Below are 22,545 nucleotides of genomic sequence, written 5' to 3' on the forward strand. Positions count from 1 at the left end.
AAAATAAATAAGCTCCCAGTCAATGCCTCTTATCTGTTTCACTCCAGAAGACATGCTGTGTCCTTGTCAGCATAAACAAGAGTGAAGTCTCTGGCAACACTTTTTCGACCTGTCCCTCGTCGGAAAGTTTACAATCTTCTCCGGAAATTCTGATGATGATGATGATTAGAAAGCTCTACCTGCATCACAATACCATGCAGGAGCATGCTCATCCTTGTAGAATTTGCTGTGTCTCTGATGAAAGTGCTCAATTAGGCGAAAGAAGATGTTACTTGCTAATCTGCTATCTTCTGGTGACAGGGATATTTGTCTTGTCCTCCCTGTATTCCAGAAGCAAAAGGAACTGCTCGGCAATCACAGTGAGCAGCCTCCTTATTGTCTTTTCGTTTTCAGGATCTTGGAGATATTCAATGATATTAGTGGGCCTTCCCACTAACGATGGGTATGATCTCAATACGAACTCGAAGTATATCAAAACGTCTTTAGTGATGTCACTACTGTGCGACACCATAGGCGAGTCTGAATAAAGTCTCTGTGTTGAAAGAGTCTGGATACTGTATTTTCTTCCAATTTATGTGTGCTCGATCAAAATTTGGCATATCCCTCTCTTATCAAGGCTTCAGTATGCCTCAGTCCAAAGTTCAAAGTCAACAGACTATGTTGTGGCTTATACGTACAATTTTCTTCTTCACCCTGCAACTAGGATGCACAGAGTGTCCGTGTATATGTCCTTAGCCCCTTATTTTGCTCAGAGGAAACGTCCAAAATTAAACCACAACTTTGCACAAAAGTTCTTTGCCTTTGCTTTGCGTCCTTCTTCCTCGTCATGGATCTCGTATGCACGTGCTGTGGTTCTTCCCCGCCATCTGTAGTCTCTATGCGTTGGGGTGAGGGCAGAGGGTCTTCTCTGATGTATGGCTTGATGTCACCCAAGAAGATCCAAGCTCTTCTTCCCTGTAACTTGACTGCAGAGGGAGTAACGTCCTCCACTCTGAAGGGACCGTTGAACCTTGGCTCGTCCCACTTTTTTCTCGTGTGGTTTCTCACCAGGACTGTGTCCACAGGGAACAGTTGTGGAACACGTAAACCCTGAATTTGGTCTGATGTAGTATCTCCTCCTGTGTTCTGTGCTGCCTTGCACCCTTTTTGTCGTCGCTGCAGCTGTGCTGAAATTACAGTAAAACAAGATGTCATGCAATTCAAGTAATTTTGCATTTCTGATCCTAACACTTCCCCTGTTGGCTGAGCATCACATCTAGCTCTATCTCGGGGTGTTAGTGGTGTGTGCATCCTTCTCCCTGTTACGATTTCGTGCAGCGTGAGATGGTGGTCAGAACCATGCTGGTTTCTGAGCGCATACAGTGCCAGTGGAAAGCAGTGCAGCCATCCCTTCTTTAGAGTAAGCTTCAACTAGGGTATCCTTTCCTTTAACAAGCTGTTGAGCTTCTCGCATATCCCATTTCCTTGGGGATGATACGCTGAAGAAAACTTGTGCTTTATACTGTGGGATGTATTCCCCGACCCCGCTGTGGTATGCGGCACACTGATAGTTATGGCGCAAGAAACAGCAACAATGGTGGCAAAACTCTTGTGCGTGCCAAAAATCTACAAAAACTGCGTTCTGCAACACACAAAAAGATGGATGCACAACCTGCCACCATGGTGCTTATGTGGGGGAATAGAGCACACCCTGCAGAAAATGTGCCAGTGGGTTCCATGACAAGCAAACAGAGTGCAGAGAGAGAAGTAGCGCTTTGCAAATGAAACTCCAAAATGTGCCTATAAAGGACATGTGCTTTGTTGCTAAAAACTCCAAAATGCCCACACACCACACTTCTCAACATTTAAAATCTTGCTTGGTGCTCAAATTCATGTAATATTATGAAGCATGGTTAATATATAAAGTCCTGAAGTATAAAGAGTAAAACATTTCTTCAGAAAAACTGTATTGTCTGTAAAGTGACAGCCCCTGTCAAAATCTGTGTGCAGTACCCTGGGCTACCTGTGAATGGCAGCTGTCAGATGAGCTGCTGATGAAACTTCAAAGTATTTAAACTAAAAGTCTGCCGGATTAGCAAACATAAAAGGATTGTTGCTAAAAGGAATACATATCTCAGTTGTGTTTGTGATCCCACAGATTTAAAGCTCAGAAAGTAATGTATTTATGTTTGATGCAACAAATTTGGTTTTTGGTGGATTTTTTATTAAGAATAAATTAGCCTGGCTGAGCTGCAACCCTTTGGAAGTGGAAAAACAGGTTTCTTCCTAGGGGAGGGTAAATCCTCTCAGCAGAAACTTACTGGGAGATTATAATTGTGGGTTAGCCCAGACTTTTGTCTACAGAAAGCGAATGAACAATGGCAGAGCTTCAGCCCAGGAAACAGAGGTGTGAAATGGGTTGTAAACTGCTCCAGCAAGGAACTCCCCAAGGAAGGGGGAAGACACCTGGACTGCAGGGAGAGACTTGCATGCAGTCTGACCAAGTAACTGAATCTAGGCTCTGTCGTATCACTATGTTAAACACTGGTATACCGGCGTAAGCCGCAATATGTGCATATTCTGTATTAATCTGTGTCCCCCAATCTGCGAATGATTGCCAGGTACTATTGCTTCACTACGCTGCGAACTTACACCGCGCTTACTGAACTGCGTTTTATTGTTGCTGCTGTCACACTCGCCTGTGTCTCTGCAGGAGCGATGGACGAGCCTCCCTTGACCCAGAGTCTTCACTTCCCCTGTTTCATCCGGAGGAATACCTTGATCTTTAGTAAGGTGTGCACTTCATCCTGCATTTGCAGGGGGGCGATCCACTCATGTGATTGGTGCCAATGTCTGAAGGCTGAGTTCAGATGTCAAACCATGTTTTATGCCTTCACAGCGTGGCTGAGAGTTCAAGGCGCCAGTTTCTTCACTGGCTAGAAAGACCTTCCCAAAAGTGAACGTTGCGCGGAGAATGTTGAGTGTCCAAAATTGTCCGTATTGTCTTTGTTTGCCAGTATTTTTGTGGGTGAGTAGCGCTGCGTGTAGAAGCTAGCTGCTGGTAGGTTTGCGCAGCGCCTTCAATTCAAGCACATGTCTCTCCCTTTCCCTTGCAGGAGAAATTATGCGGTATTAGCGCATCGAGTCTGGGTTCAGTGCTACTGGAGACTTGGTGGTTAGGTAAGTTTGTAAGGAGGCTTTTGGTAAGTATACACCGCGTAGAGAGAGAGAGCGCAGTGAAATAAGTGTCTGCGTTATTGGAGCAAGCGCAATGAATAATGTCGCTTCTTTCTTACAGGGGTTTGTGCGCTCGCTCACTTAACCTGGATTCCAGCGTCGCGGGAAGATTCGGTGAGTATGTGCAGCGTTACTGATGTGCACGTGTTAACGCTGTTCTTCTTTGTTCTTACAGGTGCCGGTGTAGAAGTCCCCTCTTGACTGGAGATAGCTGCGGAATGGAGTAAGAACCAGGTAAGCTAAAGCTGAATGATCCAGAGCGGGTAAGCAGAAGCAGGATGATCCGGAGCAGGTAAGCAGAAGCAGGATGATCCGGAGCAGGTAAGCAGAAGCAGGATGATCCGGAACAGGTAAGCAGATGTTGGCTGATCCAGAGAACGGCAAGTGTGTTGCTGATACAGCTCACAGTAAGAAACACAAAGCACTGGAAGTATCTTGGGTGTGGCTTATATAGCCAGCCACACCCAAACACTAGAGAGCTCATGAGTTATCATGCACTTCCTGTTTGGCAACAGGAAGTGGTAACCAGGAAGTTATTACAAACACTAGGAAGGAATGAAGGGAGGGATTTGTTATGGGTTCTTTGTGTGCCTATGCCAGGCCTGCCAAGCCTCCACCCAGCTTGCCCCAACTACCTGCCTGATACCCATGACAGCTGCATACTGTTTCTCACACCACTAGATTACCACTGTATATGATTCTCTGCCCGCTACCGTACATATATATACTCTGCCATGGCCGTCCTTTTCTAGATATGTTTCTCCAAATGCAGATTGCCACTCCTGCATAATTATGTGATATGTAATGATTGAACTATTGATTATTTGCACTTAATGCGTCACCTTTGCAGCTAGAGACATAACCAGAGATTTTGATCTCCTAGCCAACAGACATTGACCTCAGGTCTTGTTTGTTTATTTGTTTTTATTATTTGTAATGCACCACATACCCTAAGGTACCAGGGCGCAGCAGATACAAGAATATGCGAAGCTTAGTTACACAAGATTAATATTTACATACGAATATTATATACATAAAGGTATATACAGAAGGATCAGGTTTATACAAAAGAACATATAAGGAAGGCGGTACAGTAGTAAAAATACAGGAGAAGCATACAACTTACTTTCACTAACAGAATATACAGGTAAAGTGGTAATGAGGTACGTATGTAAAAGGTATACTGAGAGTGAGGGGAGGTTAAGTCTCCTTGTGGAAGGTCCTGAATGCTAGTTGCATTTGGGTGAGCGTTTGCTTTCAACCGCTTCTATATTTGATGGGCTTTCCCTTTCAGCCATAGGATGGTGTTGGTCCTAAATTTTTGGTATGGGAGGTCAGATCTCAGTGTGGGAGGTAGGGAATTCCACAATTTAGCTGCTTTCACAGGGAAACTATTGCCGCCAATGGTGGAGCGGTTGAAATTAGGGATAGAAAGGCAATCTTTATAGGCTGTTCTGGAGGGTCTCAAGGAGATCTGTCTGTGGAATCAGTTGACCAGGTAGGAAGGCGCAGCATTATTAAGGGATTTGTAGGTGAGTGAGAGAGTTTTTAGTTGGATTTTATCCAAAGTTTGGAGCCAGTTATTCTGTCGGCTACTCTCAGAGATGTGGTCTCTTCTTGAGAGGCCCAGTGCTGCTCTAAGGGCATTATTTTGTAGGGTTTGGATTTTTCTAATGGTAGCTTTAGTTGTCCCAAGATAAAGGGCATTGCAATAATCAAGGCGGGACAGGATAAGAGGTTGTGCAGCTGTCGTCAGATAAAAATGGTTTAGCTGTGCGGTTATGTGTAAGCCGAGGAGGATGCTAGGGAAGTTAACCTGTTTGGCAAATGAGAGTTTAGAGTCTATGTAAAAGCCCAACATTTTCACCTCATGGCCTACTTTGATGATATTGCCGTCAATTGAGAATGAAGAGTAACCTGGACCAAGTTTATTTAAGCTATGGGTAGTGCCCAGGATGATAAATTCGGTTTTATCATCATTCAGCAATAGCCCATGTGTGGCTATCCATGCCTGGATGATGATGTACACTCTATTCACCAAGGCCAAATCCTCTTCGTAATCCCCAGAAAGCGGGAGGGGGATCTGTGTATCATCTGCATTGTTAGTGTAGGCGATACTGATATGATCCAGATCATAGAAGATGGGCTTGGTAAAAATGTTGTACAGCGTGGGCGAGACACAGGAACCCTGAGGGACACCACAAGTAATGGGTATGGGGTCGGCAGCTGCAGTAGGCGAGAAAACCCTCATGGTTCTACCATTTAGGAAGGATCTAATCCAAGTAATTGCCTTATCAGAAAAGTGTGCCGCTGAGTTGAGATGGTTGCATAGGATGGTGTGATCGACCAGGTCGAATGCGGCCGTGAGGTCTAGGAGGAGGAGTAATGCAGCTTTGCCGTTATCTCTGCACTTGTCAACTTGGGTCATAAGGTCGATAAGTGCTGTCTCTGTTCCGTGTTGGGGACGGAAGCCAGATTGTCTGTCACCTGCACTATGCATATACAATCACTATGCTACCAGACAATACACTGCTGCACAGTCGTATTGTTCCTATCATATACCTACACCAGTTGTTTCACTGTGCCTCGGTACCCTGGTGCCAAGCACCTCAATTTGACTATGTTAGACTCTGATCTCCATATCCACGCCACTTCAACACCACACCAGCTATCCCAGTCACCTCCCCATAAGCCTACTGACCTACAGTATTGCCTTATCTCCACACATCTGCAACCTACAACACTCTTTAATCCCTACTTGAACGCACCTGCTCTTTGGCTCGAGCACTTCGCTGTCAAACCCACTCCCAATCAACCATGTGATCCTCACATTAGAAATTCAAGACTGGGCTCCAGATTTACCCATCACACTCAGTCACCATGTATTCACCCTGTCCGTCAGAACTCATCACAAACACTCAACACCACCCACTGCAGCACCTCTGCCACTTCATTACATGCATCTGCTCAAGAGTCCCAAGCCACTAACTCACACCATGCCCCCAAAATGTCCCCCATCAAGGGAGCCCTCATCAATGCCAGGTCCCTCTCAGCTCATGCACTTGATATAGCTGACTTCATAACGACCCAAGACCTTGATTTTCTAGCTATAACAGACCTGGCTGCATGCCGCGACAGGTCCCTACCTCTCACTCGCTATCCCAAACGATTACACCATCATCAGATGTGACCGCATATCCAATCAGGCTAAGGGCGGCGGTGTCGCATTTATCCATAAGAAATCACTCGGCATGAGAATCTCAGCGAATCATCAAATCCCATCGGCAGAACTCCCCATCTCGCACAATCAAACCGTTACCTTGCACCTCATCTACAGGCCACCAGGGCCCATCACTACATTTGCAGACGACATCACATCCTTACTTGCAGACAAAACTAAAAGTAACTCACAAATGATTTTACTAGGTGACCTCAACTTGGGCCTACGAGACCCTAATGATACTAATGCCTTAGAAATTGCTGATTCACTTACCTCCTCAGGCTTTACCCACCGCATCTGCAAACCCACACATAACAAGGGTAGAACCCTTGATTGTCTAGCTGATCTTAACTGCAACATCTCATCAGTAACTAACTCACTGTGTGCCTGGTTTGACCACCACACCATCACCTTTAAAATCCTATCCACCTGTAGCACTACCCACCAGCACCAGAAATAAAAGACATAACTAGAGAACCTTCTCTCTTATCCTCCCCTCTCTGAAAAAGATACTCCAATCTTGCTTAGACCCTACAGCCCTTGTTCATACCTATAGCAAGACCATCCTCAAATCATTGGATGTCATCGCCTCTATTAAAATCAGGAAAGCCAAACCACTTGCCCACCTCAACTCCTGGTTCACACCACATTTGAGGATCCTACACAAAGAAAAAGGAAACTCCGAAGCCCGCTGGAAAAGTCACCCCTCTGATACTAACAAGGACAACCTTCTCTTAGCATCACTTAACTACAAAGAAGCCATCTGTGCTGCTAAGAAGGAGACATACAACAAACGCATCCTTCAAGCTAAATCCAACACAAAAGAGCTTTTTAAGATTCTCAAAGAACTGGAAACCCCTGTTACTCCCCCAGATAGCTGTAGCAAAGACAGCACATGGTGCTCAAACATCCAAAAAGCACTCCAACAAAATTACAACACTCCAGGCCACAATAAATGCTAAAAAAAGACAGTCTTAAATCAAACTCTCATCTCAACTCTCTCCTTAACAAAACCGATCAGATCGTTCACACATGTGAATCTTTCAGTTTTTCGCCCTTAACCATCATAGAAGTAGATAACATCATCAACAACCTCAAACCTTCTAACTGCCAGGGAGACTCATGTCCCGCCCCATCATAAAGGAGGCCTCCCATGAATTAGCTCCTTTTATCACATCACTGATAAACAGCTCATTTAGATTGGGCATTGTGCCAGACAACCTGAAAGACGCATGGGTCATCCCACTCTTGAAAAAAACCACTCTTGACCCTAGCATACCTTCTAACTACAGGCGCATTACAACTGTGCACGTTCCTACTAGAAAACCTGGACCACGCAGCTTAACTATAGATTCAGGCATACCTGGAACGTAACAACCTCCTTGGCCTTAGACAATCGGGCTTTCGCCCCAAGCACGGGACGGAAACAACCTTGCTTGATTTAAAGACACAAATAGACAACCTGAAAGATAAGGGCAAAATTGTACTCCTCCTGCTTCTAGATCTCTCAGCGCCTTTGACTTGGTGAATCACCAAATCCTATGTCGACATCTCGAAATGGCAGCCCACTTCTCAGACAGCGCCACCACTTGGATCAGATCATTCCTCGCCAATCGCTCTATGAGCGTCTTTTCTCCATCCGCCTCAGCTGCTCCCTCACCAGTATTGTGCGGAGTACCACAAGGGTCATGTGTCTCCTCCACGCTTTACAACGTGTTTACTAAACCTATCTTCGATATTCTTGATTATCAGGGGGTCATCTACACTAATTATGCAGATGACACCCAGATACTCATCCCTATATCGGGTGACCATGCAGCTGATACCAAAGCGCTCAATGATGTGTAATTGGTTATTCAGGGCTGGATGGCCCAACATGAACTCTGTCTTAATGATGACAAGACTGAGCTTCTTTACCCTACTCTCTACCTACCGACTTGGCAAACTCGACCACTCATTCAAATCCTTCGTCATTGATGGCAATATCATCAAAGTCTCGAATGATACCAAAATATTAGGCGTCTATCTTGACTCTGCCTTATCTCTCTCGAGACAAACTAATGCTGTGGTTTCAGCTTCCGCATATACTTGCAAACAGATTACTGCCTGTCGACCTTTCATCAACACAGCCAACTATATTATTCTCGCTAGAGCACTAATCCTATCAAAGATAGACTATTGTAATGCCCTGTATCTTGGAACTAGTCACTGCAACCTCAGCAAGCTCCAAGTCATCCAAAATAACACCATCAGGGCAGCGATGAACCTCCCTAGGAACCAACACATCAGACACCCGACGAAACCTGCGCTGGCTTTCCGTTTCTCAAACAGTTACCCTCAAATCCCTGGCCCTCACTCACAAATGCTTAACAAAGCATCTCCATACATTAGCACTTGCTTCTCAAGGCAAACCTCCAGTCGGCCACAAAGACAAGCCCAAACCCACTGCTTAGTTATACCTAGATTTAAACTCCAGATGTCAGGAGGGCCAGTTTCCCGATTCTTGCTGCAAAACTCTGGAACTCCATGCCCCTTTCACTCAGACAAGAGCCTTCGTTCTCACTCTTCAAGAACAAAGCTAAAGCATGACTAATTGACCAAGACGCACACAACTCACCATTGTATTGCCACTGAAGTATTGTCTGACACTTGCACTGTATCTGCCTCAGCCTTGTAACCTGTACCCTGACATGCCTGTATGACCCTATGTTAATACTTTATATGTTTTTTATTTTCTGTAACCCCAAGAAATGTGCCCAGATGGCCTGGTGCGCTATATAAAGAAATACAATACAAAGGGGCAGGACCATTTGCTGTTAAGCATGAACAATGAGCAATTTTTAAAGACTCATAACTTGTGATTCAAAGTGGTAAAAATATACAAAGGACAGATCTGTTAATCTAAATTTTTGCTGCACGTTTTAAGAGGCAGTAGAACTGTGTAACATATTCTGGACAGGAATGGCAATCTATGTGGTTTTAGGTGAACTGTGTTAATGCTAAAATTGTAAAACTTTACACACACATCCGTATGGTAAACACACACATTTGTGGAAAGTTGCATAAAGTTTGGAAATTGTGTTCATGGTGAAAAGGACAAAATTCTGTAGAAAGGTGAAACAAGATCCCACAGCTGTGGGATTTTGAGGAACATCTACTACATAAAATATGGAATCTTTGTGTGTGATTTGTGTAGAGGTGACCAATGTAGAAATATGTATTTAGGATAAAATCCGATTTGGAGACCAGTGGCTAAAGGGAGGTTTCTAAGGACTGTAAAGCAAACCATAAAATGTGACATCATCCGGCCTTGATCCAATCACTCAGGTGCAAGGCGGAGATGAGGTTTGGATCCAATCCCAGCTCACAGGGGCTAGCTTAGTTAAGCCAGCCCATACACCCATTTTGTGATGTCATGTGAAAGGATAAATAGAGACAGCTGACAACACAGTCACTCTCTGATCCACTCACTTTCCTGATTCCGGCAAAGCACTTTGATCCAGCAGTCTACATCCAGCTTTAGCATCCTTCCAGATCCAGATGCCAAGACTCTTGCCAGCAATAAAGAACTATTGATTTCCAGCAAGGCCTAAATCCTCAAAATTATTCTTGCAACCCAGTGAAGCGCTGTGGTGTGAGAAGGCCTTTTGAACCAGTATCCTGAAACTCTCTGGCTTGCTAGCACAAGGCTTGCCTGAGGAACTCGCTATCCAGCTGATTGAACTACCCACAAACAAGAAGGGCAGATCGTGTGCAAATCCAGTGGCCAGCCTAGCTGATCCAGTCCTGTGCCTGATGTGCTGTTCTTCCTTGACAGATCCAATACATGACCAGAACTGACGGTCCAATTTAATAACTTATTCTGTGAGTATTAATAGGAAGAACAGTGACCCATAATATATCTGCATTGTATGATCCCAATCTGAAACCCATCCCATCTTTAATTCAGAAACATAGTATTGCTAGAACTATCTTTGTGCTGACTCTTTTCTCATCTGTGTTATTAAACCCTAACCCCAATTTGATTAAGAAAAGTAAATCCCAGGAAGAAGTAAAGTATCCACAACAGGAGGGTTACGCTGATCACGTGATTGTTAGATCCATCTGTGGCATTTGCTTTTTCATAGTCATAATCCAGTGTAAGCAAACCCATCTGTCATTTTCAAAGTCCATTTCTGTTTTCCATTCTCACGACTATTTTGCAAAAACGCCTCCTACTAAAACCTCTATAACTCCCTCAGTCTTTATGATCGAAATTTCAACTCCTAATTGTACCCAAAACCGCAGTCCAAACAGTGCAATTCACCCGTTAGAGCGAGTATCGCGCAAGGAAAAGTTTGCCGCGAATTGAAATTCTGAAAGGTTTTTACACATGTGAATTAGCTTTAAACTGCTTCCCACTTGGACTTTGAGCTTCCTAATGTTTTCTTTTGACTAAATCATTGTTTGTGATTGTGTGCAACTGTTCAAAGCAGCTCCCATAGGAATTTATAATAATTTAAGTATTTTTGACCACATTTGGTGTTTTTGCTCCGTCAATTCCAAAGACAATTTTAAAGCCATTCTGACAGCTGAAAAGTCAATTCTGTTTTTCTCTTGTGTTGAAGGGGAAGGTGGGAGTGATATTCTGTGTGATCTGTGCTATTCCTTAATACCCGCTCTCTCCTCACATCTATTTAATTGCCTATTGGGGGGTTGAAAGGTGTTGCAGGGGGAACGTCTAACCATAGTGCCATCTGTTTCAAACCAACACAAAAGTATTATTTTCTATGCTGCATTTGTTTTATGCTCATTCCTTAATTCCAAGTGTATTAAAGATACCACTCAGTGTTCTGTCACCCCATCGGTGATTGTTGTTTATATATTAAAATATATTGTGATTAAAATTCTAAATACATAAATAAATACTTACCTTTGCAAACTAGCCTGATTCCTGGTTCTGTGTATCCGGGGGCGGGGGGTCTCAGGAGAAGGGTGTGATATGAGTGGCATATCATTCAGAATATTGAATTTATACATAAAAATAAATAAGGGTTTCATTTGTGCACTACATGCTGGGCGTGACTTTGGTGTGTGCAGGATTGAAATCACTTACAATACCAAGCAACAAGCTAATCTGTTTAAATACTGCATTAACAAAGTGAGGACCATTGTCTGACCTCATGACCTCACATACTCCCCATCTGGGAAATACCTCCCCCATGAGAACTTTGGCTGCACCTCCCCCATGTACATGGACCTGCTTCTATCCATCTAGAGAATGGACACACCACAACAATTAGGTACCTGTACCCATTACATACTTGAATCATATCGACATAATCCACATGCAAGTGCTGAAAAGGTCCATTGGACCTTGGGATGACTCCTCTAATTACACGTAGTGTATGCCCAGCCGTGAACTGTTGGCAGATTATACAGTTCACCATAAAAAATGCAATGTGCTCTGCCAAGTTCAGTATAAACCAGTCTTCAGAAATTGTTGCTGCTAGATTCTCTTTTGTCATGTGTGCTGGATAGTGTAACTGTTCCAGTGCTATTTTCAATAGGGCTATAGGCATCACCAGTCTACCAGTGCTGTCTTGTCGCCACAAGCTCTCGGAGGGGTTTAAAGAACACCCTTGCCGCTTCCAAAGTGTTTTCTCCTCCTGTGGTGCCTCCCTTTGGAGCTCCATTAACTGGGTTTTCTCCATATGATTATAACCTTCAGGTTCACTTCGTCCAACAATCATTCTCTCATGCACATCAGTTATTTCCACATTCATTATTATTTCATCTTTGGTCGCCACACGTTTGGCTTCCATGTCTGCTGCTTGATTTCCTCATGAGATAAAATCTGTCCCTTCGTGTGGGCGGCGCATTTCACAACCACTATGCCCACTTGGAGTTGTAGTGCCTTTATGAGCCTATCCAATAAGGCTGCGTGCTGCACTGGCGTGCCGTCCGCTCGGAGGTAGCCCCTCCTTTTCCAGCGCGCTAGGCCTGCGTGCACTGTCGATGTCACATAGGCAGAGTCACTGTACACTGTCACTTCCTGGTCTGCGTGATTCTCGAGTGCGAGTATCAACACCAATAATTCTGCAGCTTGTGCTGAATAATGAGATGGTAACCGTGCACTAATGAGTACTCGGAATTCTCCATTTGCCGCATGCTTCATCACAGCAGTGCCTGTATATCTCTGCCGATCATTTTGATCGATTCTAGAAGAACCGTCAACGAAGATGATTTCTCCTTCTGCCAATGCATTTTCTTTCACTCTGGGAATCTCATCATAAAATTCTTCATAGTTTGCGCAGTCATGGATTGGCTCTCCTTCAGTGACTGGCTCTGCTATAAACATAGCTGGGTTCACTATCTTACATCGAATTATCTTAATCGATGGATTTGATATGATCACTTCATAGGCAGAAGCTCTCCGAGATGTCAATGTGCCTTTCAGTTTCTGTAGAATGGCAAATAGTGCGTACTCGACGGACAATGTCATTGAGCATCCCATCACAATGGTTGTAGCTTTCTCTATGGCGAACGCTGCAGCAGCTAAACTTTGTTCGCACGGAAGGTGACCTCTCATCACTGGGTCCAAATTCCCACTGTAGTATGCCAGAGGCTTGTACCCCAAAGTGATTCTCTGTGCGAGAATTGCTGTCATAACACTGCCATTCGTGTGTGAAAACAGGTAGAATTCCTCTGCATAATTGGGAATTCCTAAAACTGGTGCTGTGCAAATGGCCTTTTTTAGTTCATTAAACTCTTCTTCCATGGTTTTAGTCCATTCAATTTTTTCTTTCGTCCCCTGTGCTTTCTTTAGGGCTTGTAACAAGGGCTTGGTATAAGAGCTGTAGTCAAAGACCCATGCCCCGACATAATTGCATAATCCTAGAAAACTCTGCATTTGTTTTATCGCGTGTGGGTTGGCTGTGTTCAATATTGCTTCAGCCCTTTCAAGTGTAACCCTTTTCCCCTCATGTGAGATCAGTTTGACTATGTACAGCACTTCTTGTTGACAGTATTGTAACTTCTCTTTGTCAACTTTATATCCTTTCTCAGCCAAGACAGTCAATAGCTGAAGAGAATCGCGTCTGCGCATCTCCTCTGTCATGCTTCAAATTAAGATGTCGTCCACATATTGCAGGCCAACACTCTCTAATGCAATATTGCTTATGTCCATCTGCAGGACACTGTTGAAAATTGACAGAGAATCGCAGTACTCCTGAGGTAACTGGTACTTTTCAGACACATTTGTCTGAACGTGAATGACGTCAAATCTTGTGAGTCTTTGTGCAATGGGATTGAGAAAAATGTGTTTTTCAAGTCAATCACCATTAAATATTTCACCTCAATGGGTATATTACATAGGATTGTGGACGGGTTAGGGACTAGAGGGAACTGGGCCTCTACAATATAATTTATCGGCCTTAGATGTTGGATTAAACGCCAAGACCCTCCCTTTGATTTTTTAATCGGATAAACTGCGGTGTTGCAGGACAACTGACGTCACCAAGATGCCCTGCTCCATCATAGCAGAAATTGTTTTAAAAATCCCTTCATCTGCTTCCCTAGACATGGGATATTGTCGTGCTTTTGGTAAAATTGTTCCTGGTTTCAGTTTAATCTTTACTTCTCCCACTCCTTTCAACAAGCCTACATCATAAGGGCCTGTAGTTTACACAGAGAGGCACTTTTGACATGTCGTCATCAAAATATTCAGGACGTTTTTTGTGCCAGCATCATTTTGGGAGTAATCTCCCTTGTCACAGTATTTACCACAAAGATATTAAAGGTGAAGAACACCTTGAAGGTCATTTCCCTTGTCACAATAATTATTGAGAAGCCATCAAGATTGAAGAACATTTCGAGAGTAATATCCCTCATCACAATAACAGTAATAAAAACATCACAAGTGAAGAGTATGTTGGGAGTAATCTCCCTCATCACAGTATAAGCGCCAAAACTATCAAGAGTGAGGAGAGCCTCAAGCGTAATCTTCCTCATCGGGATAATCGAAATAAAGATTTCAAAAGCAACTCTCCCTTGTCCCAATAACCATAAGTGAGACATTGAGAATCAAGGAAGTTACAAGAGTGGACTCTAACAATAATGCTGTTGAGAATAGTGGAAAAAGTCAAGGACACTTCAGGAGTGCTCCCACTCATTTTGTTGCTCAAGGAGAAGACCAGGGAAGCCTGGCACTGTACGTTGTATTGAAGAGGAAGAACCGTTGGACAATTGGTCAAGCCAAGGAAAGTCCCTGGCATGAACTACAAGGATTCTTGAAGGCTGTCAGAGACTATATGAAAACAGCCTTTAAGACCAATACAGTTTCACCAGGAGAAGGGATTCATTCTCCTGGTCCCACCTTTTGTTGAATCAGAAGCCATTTCAAAAGACTGTTAGAAAACAACCACATAGCTGAACTAAGAGAAGGGTGTCATTCTCCTGGTGACCTTCTTTTGTTCATTGAATAGCTTTAGTTAGTGGTAGGGTCAGAGTAGGATAGTTTCTGGACAGTGGAATTAGAATTCAGTCAGGTATGGCAAACCCTTTAGTTGAAGGAAGAGAAAGGTCCTTTTCCTTTCTGTTAAATACAAATTCATGAGTTGAAATGCCACCTCTTTGTCTGACTTAACACAATGCTTAATAGTTGCGCTCAATCCTTGACATTTTTACTGTTTTTGGTTATAAGAAAAGGTTTTCAGCCACCATCCTGTTTAGAGTATTTTGCAAGGGTTACTTGGATATTCTCTCAATTCTCGAGGCATGCCATACACTCACTCTAGGATTTCTGATATACAAAAGCAATCAGGTGGTATACCATTATTGGCAATGACAGCCCTTCCCCTGTACAGGTACAGCGCCATAGCACATCCCACTCACCATCTGCAATAGTAACTGGAAAAAGAGTTTGTAGTATCTTGTCTGGCTTATTCTGGATGGAACGTTGAATGTGTGACTTAGATTGTAATGCTGTAGAGTGTTTATGTCAGTGTTCCGAGTCAGTGTTTCAAGCCTGTCAGTTGGGGCATTTTGCTCTTACCATCCTGAGTGTGATATGCCCAGTATTTTGGCTCCTGTAATGCTCACCGCTCTTTTCTACCTTGAGTCCTGAATCAGTTATTGCATGCTGGAATAAAGCCTGTGACTACAAGCTTGCATCAGAGTCTTACCTGTATCCACGGACATCCATATGACAGAGTTGCATGTCAAAATCCACTCTTGGATGACTTGAGGGATACACAGTTGCTCATGCCCATCCTTTCAAAAAGTATGCTATTAACTGGCAGTGGTTGAAAAGGCACATTTGGAATACATTTTTTGCTAGCCTTAACAAATCTCTCAAATTAACACTATCTCTCGATACTGCTTTATATTCTTGACCAATAGAAACTTCTTAGTACATGATCTTGTGTCCTGTGTGGGCACGTGACATGACTTCATACTAGTACATTTACCGGGAGTAGGTGTTGGATAAACACGGATAGGTTTGAGGGGAAGGAAGATAAACAATAGGGATTATCCTAAAGTAAATACTGCACAGGGTGTACCAACACAAAGTGGGGGTTCCCTAAGGGTGTCGAATACCGTGTTGGTTTAGGGTTAAATCATAAACCTCTTAACCTAGTCATACAAGTGCTGGTCTCTCCTTGAGACATCCTATACTACAAGACAAATTCTGATAATGGATGGTCAAAACAAACTACAAAAATCCAGATTTAACAGGTCTTCCAACTACTCTAAACTAATACCACAAATGTGCCAAGGTTTTGACCCAAAGCAAAAGTTCACAAACCTACTCTTAAAGGTTTATCCCTATTTCATCATAGTAAAACGTGTTCCTCTGGGAAGGTTTTTGTAGCAGGCATGCAGTATGGTCTTGCCTTCAGGCCTCTCTGCTTTCACCTTGCTCCTCAAGGCCTCTCCCACTTTTCAGACTTCACATTTTTCTCTCCTTTATACTTACCCGTAGCCTGGCAAAAGTATCTTGCAGGCTTTCCCAGTGTTGGGCTCGGAGGCTTTACATCAGGCATCTCCCAAGGTTTGAATTCATTAAGATTTAGAAAAGATCTCTCCCAGCCCTTGTCTTTTTCACAATATGCCTCTCCCACACCGCAGCTTTCTCAGGATTCACAAAATGGGTCTCTTCTAGATCTTGATTTTCCTAGGAATCACATAACCAGTCTCTCCCAGATCTCTGCCTTATTTGGATGAACCACAGCCTCCTAGTAGATATAAGATGGATCTTTGCTTTCTCAAGTTTCTCAACAGGTCTCTCCTAGACCTTGGGCGTTGCACAATTCACAATAGCTTCCTCCTGAACCTTAGGCTTAATCATAATATTCACAACAGCATTGAGGAGTATTCCCTCTATCCGCCACCCATTAGGGTCCTTGTCAGGCAGCCGATATTGTGTGACCCTCCTGGCAGAGGTCTGATCTTCTCCCTTTTACCTTTGGGTTGCTAGTGGATAGCTTGTTTTCAGCTTCCGTCTTCCAATTCCATCAAGGTTTGGGAAATGCTTTCCAAGCACTTTGGTCAGCCTTCATTCTGGATTCTCCAAATCTCCAGGTGGCTACAGCCATTTTCCAAGCAGTACTCTTGTTCGGTTTCTTTCAGCATCTCCTCTTATCAAGGAAGCACAAGTAGCCAAATCTGCCTCCTCCAGGATTCTCACCTAAACTGCATTCTCCTATTCCTTTGGCTGGGGATCAATGTCTATACGGTTCCCTGATAGAGCACACTACTGTTTGCAAGCTTCTTGCAAAATAGTTGTGCTCCCTTTCCGTCTTAATTTCCCTCATTAGTGTTTTATTAGGCAAGGTTTCATACTGTTTAATTTTCTGAGGGCTTTTTCTGAGACCAACGAGGGGACACAAGAATTCAAAAGGCATCTGTGGCGTGTCGTGCCATCTTGTAATAGTTATTCAATTAAGCGGCAGTACCCAGTGATTTTACCTAACCCAAAAATAGCTAATTTGTTAGTACACATATGTATGGGCTGGGGTAAAGGATTAAAATGGGTGGGGAGGGGATTGGGGTGGGGTTATAAACCTAGGGAAACAGGGAACTGGGGGGGACACCCAAATAAAAGAATAAATGAATACATTAAAAAGAAAAGACCCAAAAAAGGTACTTTAAAAAAGTTTTTGTTATTACAATTTTCATTAAAATCACAGGGAACCTTAAGCTGCAGCATCCTGCAGGCTCTCCCTGCTGATGTCCAGCATCCTACATTGAATGTGCTGGAGTTCAAGGCCTGCAATCATTTTGCCTCAAAGTTCACTAGTATTAATAATGTGGAGCCTCATGCAGACTCAACGTGTTTGCTTCTAATAGTTCTTTAATTCACACACGTTTGTTATTCCGGTCCGCAGACCATTAAGGGTTCCTGTAGGGTATTCCCACCAGTCAGTATTACAGGGGAAGGGTTAGCTCAGGATTTAAAATACTGCATCGCTCAGTGTTTTTTCTGCTATTGGAGAGCAGCTTTGTTTGTAGATCAACTGTGTCACCCCATCTTCTTTCTGCACATCAAAATCTATCCCCAAAATTGAACAGTACAAAGCAAGAATTCCCTCAGAAATCATCTACATCGCTGGCTCCAACATCAATGAGGTTTTTCCATCGAGTACTGTGGGTACTGTGGGGTAAAGGTTGGAATTGAAATTTTATGTACTCCTCTTGTACATTACTGCATTATAAAATTGGTGAGATACTGCAAACTGCTATGTTTAAAACATTGTTTCTTGCATGTGTGAGGTGAAGCTTCAGGCTTTACTGCACAGGTCCTTTTGAGGAAGGCTCTTCGCTTAGTGTGTAGCTATGCTGTGTCCCGTTTGGCATATGTAAGCGTATTTTGGGCTCACACTTTCTTAGGAAAAGCTGTGTTCCCAGATGGAAGTCATCATACTGCAAGCGTTCCCGCTTGCCTAACAGCATATGCGATTCTTTGAGGAATATATTCAACTTCATGAATGTATCTTTTTGCGATGTCCTCCCTGATAAGTGTTTAAAGTGTAAGAACGCAGCTGCTATCAAAGAATTGTATAGTGGGGTTTATCCCCTTCATTAATCTGAGCCTGCCTTTTATCTGAACCTGCCGTGCACCAGAACCTTTGCCTGTTTTACTGGATTGTAACTGGTCTTCCTTTTGCTAATTTGGGCCTTCCGTGTACCAAACCTTTTGCTTGTTCACTGGATTGCTTACTCCTTTTCCTTATACTGTGACTTGGCTTGTCTTGACTTCTCCCCCTTTCTTGGAACTGGTTTCCTGGACTACCTGTTGTCCCTTCATGTGTTCCTCATGCTGTTGGGAGGTCCTTGCATTTTTGTTCTTTTTACTGCAGTCACGTTTTTTGATCTGTAACATGTTTATTGCCTTGCTTTTGTTTTTGAACTTTTTGGGCTTTTTTCTATTTCTGGATTTCTTCTCGACTTCCTCCTGGTCTGCTCTTCAATATCAGACTTCAGTTATATACAGGTACTCGGGGTTACTTACCCAGGAGGGGCCTCTAGGTCTTGTCCCTTTTCTAACCTATTCCCTAGGCCTCATTCTAGTCTAGAGTTCTGCCGGTCTGCTCCAGCTCACCCACACCTTTATAGTCTGTTCACCTCCGTTTTGTGGGTTATCATATGACAGGGTAGTTGATGAGCACATTCACAGACAACGGCTTCATACGGGCACCAGTTTTTTTCAGACTGCACCAGACAGCTATAAGAGAACGGTGCACAGTGGGAGGGGGTTCTCACTTGCGCTGAAGTCTCGTACTGTCATTGGCTTGGTTTGTCCTGTTCGCTTTTTATAATAAATTGATACCAATCCACCAGAATACTCAATGGTCATTTTTCCACAACAGTATCACAATCTGTAGATCAGTTAATAGCCGGAGTTGAGTCTTTCACTAGAATTTAGTATTTGTTTACAATACATAAATCCAACCCGACTGCTTTGTCCAATTGTCTGGTTGGGGTATAGGCTCTTGGGGGACATTTGGCGAGAACATACAGGTGCCTCAGTTATCACGATTGCCGTTTTTGGAGGATGGGGCTTATTAGTTGTATTCTACAGCTACCACCATGTGTGCTGCATTTTAAAATTATAACCAACGGTGTTGAACACATTTCTAATAAACTAAGTCAGGTGGTCTGGTACTATTATATTTTTCTCTGGTGTTACCAGAGCTCTTTCTTGGTGCTTCATAAAGTGTGCTTGGGCATTGTAACTTCAAGGTACGCCAATCTCCATCTGGTCATTTTCCTTAATAGTTCCAGGATTTGTGCCTTCAAATTGGTGCATGCATCACTACTCAGTTCCTTAATGTAGTTGGTACCCTGTCGTTGAAGTTCAAGCATCCAGGAGTTTTTCAATAATCAGGTTCGCAATGTTCACTTTAAGGGCTCTAGGAGCTGTTCTGACAAGTTTTTAGCATGCAGCTCTTTTCTTCCAATGCTTCTTTTGTCAATATTCATTGCCAGGTGGTGTGCCATAGATTGTTCCGCCTGATCTTTCAGCAGCCTCGCAGCGCTGTGCATTTGCAGGCCTCTTTACCATGATTTTAGGTCTCAAATTCATCCCAAAGTGGCCAGGCACTCTAGTAGTTCTCCCTCTGTGCACAGGTTTGGCCATCTACAAAGCTGGCTTGTTTCAGATGTGGATGTGCGTCTTGCTCATCGCCTCACCTCCTCGTTAGTGGACTTGTGGAGTCCCCCAAGTCCACTCCCCACAGCAGAGCGCAAGCGCAGCATTGCACAGTCTTCCTCTGACCCTCACCTCAGCATCTCTGCGCTACACCTAACCTTTTGCCCCTTTCCTCCAGTTCTTCCTTCCCCCTCACCATTATTTAGGGATTCCATCATCGGTCAGCATCTCACTCTGGGTAATTAGGCAGACTTTGCCTCATGCCTCGTGCCTCATCTCCCAATCAGTACCTGCAGGATTTCCCTTCTGCGCCACTCCTTCCGACTATCTTCCTCTTGTAATGCCTCTCAAAAGATCATGGAAAACAGACGTAAGCATCTCCTGTGTTTGAGCAGGCGCAGTGGGCACATCGACACAGAAAAGATGTACAAGGAAACCAAATTCAAAAAAGGAATTATGAGGCATTTGCCATAACATATTTAGCAACTAGCAGTACGACCCGACGTTGCCCGGGTCTTTAGCTGACATGCATGTGGGGGCCTGCTATAGCTGTGTGTATGCTTTATTGTGTCATAACTTCCTATTTTTGAAAAAAAATGGCAAAATTGTCAATCTCCAGAAAACGCCTATACCGATAGCACAGGGCCAGACCCCGCCCTGTGCAGGGTGAATGGGTGGGGTTGGTCAAATGTTACTATCGCCAATACACCCCAGACTGGTATGACAACCGTGGCCAAAATTTCAGACCACCAACTGTTATGGGGCTGGAGCCAACCCCATAAACACTTTCACAAATATTTATACAGATTTGTCTCTTTCTGATGGCTCCTGTTTTGGGGCAACAAGGGAACGGCACTTTGGCATTTTATCTCTGAAATGGTGCCAAGAAGCATGTTCTACAAAACGAAAGGGTGATGGCTGGAAGATTTTGAATAAATCATAACCACGGGCACAGGTCTGGGCAACCCTCCAGACCATCGTTTTTCAGCCTGCCAAGCCTCTACAGAAGAGGAAAAACCATATGTAAATCAGGCTTGGTCCTACCCCATAAGGGGCAGTCCAGCCCAAACTGTTAGGTCACATCCCTTCTGCACAAGACCACAAGCTTGCATCCCAAAGCCTCAGACCACAAGCATGGGCAGGTCAAAGACTGATATGTTGTGGAAATTTCTCTTCTGTGAAAGGATGGTGAGCTAAAGACTCTGGTTGAGACTCTAACCCGGATATAGGCCGGTAAAGAGACACTCACAGGAAGAAGCATGTTCCCCCACCCCTAATCATTAGGCAATACATTGGTGGGTTGAGGGACCGCTGATGACAGAAAAATATTAAAGGAATAACATTTGCAAAATGTAAAGTGCTTCAGCTGCAACATTAAGAAGAGTGAACTAAATTAATTTCAGTAGTTACACACGATTTGTGTTGTCAGCAAACTTATTTATTTTAACTTTTAAATATTTGTCACAAAAGGCAGCACAATTCTGTTTTTCCTCTTTTCTTAAAGAGATTCCGCTAGTTTTGGAATTAACACAAACTCACAACAAGCTTATCAGCTAGTACATAAATGCATCCGGACACATTTTAAAGATCACTGAAAAAGTAGTTTAAGTTCCTAGTGCTCTTTATGAAAAACAAATAAGTGATTACTCACTGTTAAACCAATCCCGATGAAGATCAAGATCATGCCAATGGTTATGTATGCACAGCAGCGCCTGCGAGGAAGTGCACTACCAACCGAGGATCTGCAAAAGGAACAAGGTTTGTTATTTACCAATTGAAGCTACCAATAAACTAAGCTGCCTCAACAGAAATTGAAACGCACCTATGTGTATTTGCTTTTATACAGATGGTGTACCTGTCAAGAGCCTCGGAAGGAAGGTGTGATATTGAAATAATTGTGCCAATTTCAAACAAAATGAATGGAGAACCCAAGATGTTTTTATGCTGAAAATATAGACAATTTTTGTTCTTATTTCAGTCACATACTGTAATGACTATGCATCATTTTATTTTTTAATTTAATTCCCAGAGAAAACATCAGATCAAGCTTACATGTGCCCTCATTCCGTGGGATGCACAAACAGCGCCCCAGACAGGCAAAAACGTTTAGACAGAGAAAAACCCATTAGTCAGTACCACAGTGTGAGCAGGTGGAGTTTGAGCGGCAGAAGGCACACGTATCTCTTGTAGTTAGTTTTGACACCTAACAGATGCATTAAATAGCAACACGGAATGAGCAACAAATGTATTAATGTTGTGGTTTCAGAGGTTATGGATGGGCAGTGTGTTTAGCAATATTACACAGTTATGTTTTGAGTGAGATGCGAGAAGGGAGCTGAAGTAGGTGGAAGATGGAGTCAGAAAGGAATTGTGGTGGAAGCTAGGTCAGTGGGTTGACATGAAAGACTGTCACCATATTGGATTTTACGGCCTAGTGCACAATTAATCCAAATTGGCCACGTAAAATTCCATTAGT

General features: G+C 43.4%; 1 protein-coding gene across 1 annotated transcript in view; it reads right to left on the bottom strand.

Moving 5' to 3' along the window:
* PIP4P2 (phosphatidylinositol-4,5-bisphosphate 4-phosphatase 2) overlaps positions 1–22,545 on the bottom strand; it is a 371,941-nt gene that overhangs the window by 82,861 nt on the left and 266,535 nt on the right. Inside the window, exon 6 of the mRNA XM_069621339.1 lies at positions 21,721–21,811. Within this exon, the coding sequence (XP_069477440.1) occupies positions 21,721–21,811 (91 nt within the window). The remainder of the gene's footprint in view (positions 1–21,720; positions 21,812–22,545) is intronic.

The sequence above is a fragment of the Ambystoma mexicanum genome, chromosome 5q (genome assembly GCF_040938575.1).
Source record: "Ambystoma mexicanum isolate Mex_15411 chromosome 5q, UKY_AmexF1_1, whole genome shotgun sequence".
Lineage (NCBI taxonomy): Eukaryota > Metazoa > Chordata > Amphibia > Caudata > Ambystomatidae > Ambystoma > Ambystoma mexicanum.